This window comes from Leptonychotes weddellii, chromosome 15, assembly GCF_054177405.1.
Source record: "Leptonychotes weddellii isolate Sample4059 chromosome 15, ASM5417740v2, whole genome shotgun sequence".
NCBI classification, from domain to species: domain Eukaryota; kingdom Metazoa; phylum Chordata; class Mammalia; order Carnivora; family Phocidae; genus Leptonychotes; species Leptonychotes weddellii.
In genome coordinates, this window is record NC_138383.1 from 23,143,710 (window position 1) to 23,150,799 (window position 7,090).

Consider the following 7,090-nt stretch of genomic DNA (forward strand, 5'->3'; position numbering starts at 1 on the left):
GAAGCCTGGCTGGCTCAGTCAGTGGAGCTTGCGACACTTGATCTCAGGGTTGTGAGTTCGAGCCCCATGTTGGGTGTAGAAATTACTTAAAAGTAAAATCTTAAGAAGAAAAATTGCCATTCCTTGGCTAAAATCAAAAACACAAGAAACAAGTGTTGGCGAGGATGTGGAGAAAGGGGAACCCTCATGGTGGGAATGCAAACTGGTGCAGCCACTCTGGAAAACAGTATGGAGGTTCCTCAGAAAGTTAAAAATAGAACTACTCTATGATTCAGCAATCGCGTTACTAGCTATCTATCCAAAAAATACAAAAATACTAAGTCAAAAGGGATACATGCACCCTGATGTTTATCACGTTATCTACAATAGCCAAATTATGGGAACAGCTCAAGTGTCCATCAACTGAGGAATGGATACACACACACACACACACACACTGGAATATTACTCAGCCATAAAAAGAATGAAATCTTGCCATTTGCAATGATGTAGCTAAAGAGTATAATGCTGAAAGAAGTCAGTCTGAGAAAAGACAAAGATGGTATGATTTCACTCATATGTGGAATTCAAGAAACAAAACAAATAAAGGGGGAAAAAAGAGACAAACCAAGAAACAGACTCTTAACCATAGAGAGCAAACTGATGGTTACCAGACGTAGGATGGCGGTAAGGGGAGATGGCTGAAATAGGTTATAGGGATTAAGGAGTACACTTGTGATAAGCACTGGGTGATGTATGGAGTATTGAGTCCCTATATTGTACACCTGAACCTACTATTACACTGTATGTTAACTGGAATTAAAATAAAAACTTAAAAACATCTCCATTCCTAATGAGCAAAAAGGGCATGAAAACAAAAGGCCTCAAGAATACCAAGCTCAAATTGAACAGATTTTTTTTGAAACCAATCAAGATTCAAGCACCAAACCAACATAGGTACCAATATGACATTTCCCCAATATCTTCCCTCGATATCCCCCATACGTACCAAGATGCACATCCCTAACATGTGGAAGATATTCATATTTACATTAAGCTCAATTTATTTAAAATCTGATTTAGTGTTCCAGATGGTTACAAATTCTGTTGTGTATCTACTAGCCAGCTGACTTACTTCTGATTTTCAGAAAAAGTATGTTGTCTTTATTTGTAAAAAGGCAATTTTCTGTTAAGCCTATGATAACTTCACCCACAAGTCTCTAGCAGAAACTAGTGCTTAAAACCATTACTGATTGTTCTTACAGCTTTTCAAACTTGGGGATCACAAAAACACATAATTGATAATGCTGGCAGACCAGCCCTCTGCCAGTCCCACTCACTATCCCAGTACTTCATAGCCTCATTCTGTCCACTCAAGGACAAAGGCCTCACCACGGAGCGGGCAAAACAGCTCAGCTTGATTATTCCCAGTGCTTGTTTCCTTAAAACTTTTTATTGCTCTAAACTGCATGGGTAACAGACAAAAGGCTTTTGTACACTGGTGTCCAAAAAACTCATTTAAGTCCAAATTTATTTCACCAGTAACCCAGACAGTGCTGGTTCCTTACTATACATGTACAGTTTCCTTCCGATTCCAGGCAATTTTCTCACCCATACTATGTCAACACTATCAGTGGACATTTAAACAGTGAAATGACTCATTTTACTTTAAAAATAGTGTCTCTCGCTTCCAACTCATCACTTTTTAAAAACTCCATCCCTACCAAGCCACTACAATTTGACACATTACGGGTGAGTAACCTTTGAACCTCCACTCCTCTCCCAAAGCAGGAGGTTGGCTATCCAATTGTATTTTAAAAAGCAAGCAAGCAAGCAAGCTTGCTTGCTGGGAAAGCACCCTGTCCAATCTTGAGTAGATTTTGATCATAAATTCTGCAACTAAATATGATTGAACTTTAAGTGTAAGGATTAGTAAACAGACCTAATCTTCTTTTTAAATAGTTAGGTCAGCTGCTTTGTCCAAGCAAGGTTTCTGAGCTATTCATCTCCCATGCAGAAACAGAAAACCGATCCAGTGGTCTCCCCATATACATTTCAAATAAATCCTCTCTGGTTCCATGAGTGAATTTTATTTTATCATCGGATTCTCTTAGATGTCAGCACAACACCACAATTTAACACTCGCTGTAAAACAGGGTTGCCTAACCTTAGCATAACATCCCTATTCACAGGGCTGAAGAAAGTTGCTTAAAAATCTATAAAGAAAGCTGTCCCCAAGCACTGGTCAGGTTGTGCAGTTTTGATAGGACTTTTTATGTGGCAAACGGCTGCTATCTGGTGCAGTAGGAGTGCAACTGCTTTCCACCATTCCTTCGTGATCCTACGAGTCAGCCTTTTCTGCAGCCTTTTCTAGCATTTACAACATTTTAACTCCAGAGGTAGCTCTTTGGCCAAGGCTTCAAAACAAAGACCACAATAAGCAATTTTAATTTTAAGGAATTTTAATACAAACTTAATATAAACTATTTCAGTCCCTCTTAACATGTAAGACACTGACTCAAAATACTTTTATACCGTTTTTTTCAAGTATTGCACAATATAGGTACAAAATTAATATTTACGATTACATTTTCTTCCATAATATATAGCAAAAATCTTTAAACCTTTAACAGAAAATACATTTTTTTGAAAAAGCAAATATTCGTACATTTTAATTCCACCACTAAAGGAATATCCTGTACACAATTTTGAGAATAGTTGATGTCTTTAAGATGGATATTTTACAATTTCAGTAAAAAAAATACATGAAGCTGCTGCTGTCACAGGTCACTGTAGTAAAAAGATATAAATGCAATACCGTGTCGTAGAAACAATATATATATCCTCTGATATTTTACAAACTTTGTACTAAATTAAATTATACAATTAGAAAAGACCAATAAACCCACTTATTAGTGCCAATTTTTTATAAAAAAAAAATCAGCCATGTCCTTGCTATATCTTAAATACTGTAAGAGGCCATATCTGAGAGTATACTTTAAAATATACAGTCAGTATAAAATAACTTTGTGCTTGGTTGGCAAATGAAAAATGACGCAGGTTTTATTTTTGTAACCAAGCTTGAATGTATCCTTACTATAAGCTTAAAAAAAAAAAAAAAGTCTCAAGGAGGTGAAAAAAAAAATCCCCCCTTGGGCCCGTGCATTTTAACTTGTACGATACATTTTTTTTTTCTTCCTGTTTTAGTTAGCCATAACAGGCTGGAACTGCTGGTTAGAATACTGCATGTTATTTAAGCTAAAATTCAAGCCATCTACAAAAGACTTCTCGTTGAGGCCTCCATAGGCCGCAAACACATCAAAGGCATTACTGTACTGGAGAGGACTGAGGTTAAGGGGGCTGTCAGCTGGGAACATTCCATTGGTACTGCTACCTTGACCCTGCACATTAGGAAAAATAAACTCCTTGGCGTTAGGAGAAAGAGCGGAGGCTTTCTGCTGCCGCGGCGGCGGCGGCGGCGGCGGCGGGGGCTGCGACGGCTGCTGGCTGCCCAGGCCGAGCCCGTACAGAGAGTGCACTGAGGAAGAGATGGCTTTCTGCTTCAAGAGGTCATTCACATTCAAGCCGAGGTTGATAGGAGAAGTACGTGCAACCTTGTTGCTGCGGCCACTATTCTTCATTTTGGTAGAGCCGAACTTGGTGGCAGCAAAAGTGGCAGTGGTAAAGGTTAAAGGCTGAGTGGACCGGGGCATGAAGGTAGGGCTTACAGCAGCAGAGTGACCAAAGGGAGGCGACGGAGAGCTGGACACTGAGGAGGCTGGGTCACTTATGGGCATAAAAACCTGGGCCTCTGGGTTAAAGCTGTTTTTGATCTCCTTATCCAACTCACATCCATTTTCATTATTATCATCCACATAAAGCACCTTCACTGGTCCCTTTTCACCAATTTGGTAGGAAACCTCAAATGGGTCGATCCAAACACTAAGATCCTGTGGCAGATTGCCACGAACATCATCAATGTCCAAACCACTCTCTTTGGATGCTTGTTCAATCACTGGGTCCACTTTCTCCCCTATGTGTATACATCTAAACCCTGATCCTTTGTATGGCTTTTCAGGATACCAGTGCCCTTCATATTTCTTCTTAAGAAGTCTTTCAAGCTCTTCACCAAAAATGTTGACACGTCTCCTGGGAAGCTTATTGTACAAATATGAAATAATAAAATTTAGTGCTACTTGGATTTCAAGCTGCATAGCTGCTATGCCACTAAGTGAGATTTGTGTTTCAACTTCCCCCCACACACGCACACAAAAGTGTTCAGTTTGTGGCAGAGAAACAAATTTTCATTCAAAGTGCTGGTATTTTGTAGATTATCCTTCACCTTGAGTGGTCTTGCTCCTTAAAGAAAAACAAAACAAAACAAAAACAAACATGTCCAAATAAGATAAATCTAAGTCCCACAACCTTTTCTTACCCCCAGAGTAATTTTACTTTTGAAAGTCTAATAGGCTAGAAAGTCAGAAAAATATCATCAGCACAAAATAAAGGAACATACAATAGAAAACTGTTTATTAAAGTTCAAAATCTCATGGGACAATTGAGGATTTACAGTTAAAACAATATATTTAACCCTATTATTTACTTTTTATTTCTGAATATAGCTCTAAAAATATATATATATGTATCTCCAGCATATACAGTGTATTTCTTCCCTCAGTACTCAAAAGAATATTTATTGGAAACTCTACTCCGCACACCCATCCACCCACCTCCACACACATATATACCAGTTTTAGAAAGTGATCATATTCCTATTCACTAATTTAGAAGTGAATTCTATATTGCAGTTCATTCTGGATATATGCTGCTTAAATCTGCTGTATCGTGAAACGTTTAGACATTTGAGAAGTTAGGAAAATTATTTTAATTTCCAAAGTATGCGATGCTAAAATTAAAAATACTAAATACAATGAATTGCCATCCTAGTCAACGATAATTATGAACCAAATTATCCTACATAGCTGCCGTCTTAAATATACTAAGGGCATACAATGTAATAATCGAGCTTCTCTGTGCTTTTTCTTTTCAATGTGTATTTTTCAAAAATCAGAAAATATCTTTGGCAGCAAATGTAACAAAAGCAACAATTAATTTCAAAACTCTATTGATTATTCTCTTTAAAGGACAGGGTTTCTGAGTTTTATTCTGATTTTCAAAACCACCTCCCTCCTTCACGATAAGAGAACAGCCGGAGAGGTTTGTACGATAAGGTCGACCTTTAAACGTTTGCTGGATCAGCATTGGGTGGGGATAAGAAAAGATCAAGGGCAAACAGAAGATATTTGCAAAAGGGATCTATTTGTACACTGAGGTTGAGTTAAAAGGACATTTAAAAAATCCAGTTGGTATTAATCCATCTGTTCCATTTTCCATATTCGTGGTGACAAAGGGAAAAGGATCCCTGGCTGCCCCCAAAGTACACTTTGCAAGCTCAAAGCCTGAGAGCCGGCAAAGGCAGCTGATTAAGCCAAATTGCTTGACGGTGCAGCCGAGCGAAATTCAGGCTCCGCGGAAGGTAGTTTTAAAGCAACGCCTTAAGACAGGAGTGTGAAGAATTACATAAACAGCCAGTTGGGTCTCATTAGATTTCTGCTCACAGCCCTCGGAGCCCAAGCGCTGGAGCAGCAGCAGCAGCAGCAGCAGCAGCAAGAGGAGGAGGGGGAGGAGGAGGAAGGGGATGAGGAGGAGGAGGAGGAGGAGGAGGAGGAGGAGGCGGCGGCGGCGGAGGAGAGGAGAAGAGTACAAGTCTCCTCCAAAAAGGAGGAGGAGGAAGGCCACGAGAAATGGCAAAGCAACCACTCGGGGCCGGGCACCGGGCAGGTCGCGGCGCCGGCCGCTCCGGGTCAGCCGCTCCCCTCCCCCCGCCGTAACCTGACCCGCCGCTCCCGCCCCCCGCCCGAGGCTCCTGGGACACGGCCAGAGCCCGGGGAGCACCGGCTCCGCCGCACCATTTTCATTTTCGGTCCCGGCGGCCACCGGCCCCGCGGACCCCACGGTCCCCCTCGAGCTGGCCGCTCCTCCCGGCGCCCCAACCCCCGATTCCCGTCAGCTCGGCCCGGGCGGCCGTTCTCCGTTTACCCTCCCGGCTCGGGTCGAGCCCGACGCGCCGGCCGGCCCCGCCTCCAGGTCCCGGGCGCGCTGGGGCCCCTCGGAGCCGCTCCCCTCGGAGCCGCTCCCCTCCGCGCCCGGGCCGCGACGTCGCCGTCCCCGAAGGCTTGGGGCTCGACGCCGCTGTAGCCCCTACGTCCCCGGACCCCGCCCGCCGCCCCTCGATACTTACGGGCTGCTTCCACCACAGACCCGGCCGCTGGGCGGAGAAGGGGCGGCAGGGCGGGGGCTCGGGAGGGTCGGCAGCTGCGAGCAGGCTGAATGCAAGACGGCGCCGCCGGGCGGAGGACGGGGGCCTCGGCGCGGGCCTCGGGAGCTCGCCCCCTGTGGCTCGGGGTGGCGGGGACAGATCAGGCGAGCGCGCTCACTTCTCCACACAGCCCGGTGCCCGGCCCAGCGTCCCCGTAGTAAGGCCACTCCGCGCCGGGCCAGAGCTTCGCTCTTTCTGCCGCGGCGCGCGCCCCGCCTCTCGTTTTATAGTCTCTTCCCCGCCCCCATCCCCTCCCGTAGGGGTGCGCGCGCGCCCGCCTCGCGTCACACAGCTCGGGGCCGCGTAACCATTCCCCGCCTTCCCGCCCCTCACCCCAGACCCTCGGGGGCGGCTCCGCCCCTGCCCTGCCCCTCGACGCCATTGGTCAGGTCCCGCCTGCCCATGTCCTGACGGGTGGTGGAGGGCCCAGTGCGCAAGGCCACACCCCTCGGGCTTCACGACGGCCAATGAACCGACGTCTTGGCGTCACTGTGGACGGGATTAAGAGAAAACTGGGAAAGGGATTGGGGGAGAGAAGTGACAGTGAGGGCGACGGTGGTGGGTGGGGCGGCAGACGCTTGGTCCCGGCGGAGAGCCGCGGAGAGAAGGGGGGAGGGGAGTGAGGCAGGTGGCGGAGCGGCGGGGAAGAACGGGGAGGAGAGCCCGAGGCCTCGAGAGGGAGGGGACAGTTTACAAAAAATGCCCTATCCGAGTGGGGCTGTGGTGCAGGAA

General features: G+C 45.6%; 1 protein-coding gene across 1 annotated transcript; it reads right to left on the reverse strand.

Annotated features, from left to right (window-relative positions):
- Positions 1-2,423: 2,423 nt before the first annotated feature.
- On the reverse strand, positions 2,424-6,562 carry TOB1 (transducer of ERBB2, 1). The gene is made up of 2 exons (XM_006740700.3): positions 6,281-6,562; positions 2,424-4,338 (listed from the first exon to the last, which is right to left on the reverse strand). The coding sequence occupies exon 2, from the start codon at positions 4,191-4,193 to the stop codon at positions 3,183-3,185; it is 1,011 nt and encodes a 336-aa protein (XP_006740763.1). The 5' UTR covers positions 4,194-4,338; positions 6,281-6,562; the 3' UTR covers positions 2,424-3,182.
- Between the last annotated feature and the right edge of the window lie 528 nt (positions 6,563-7,090).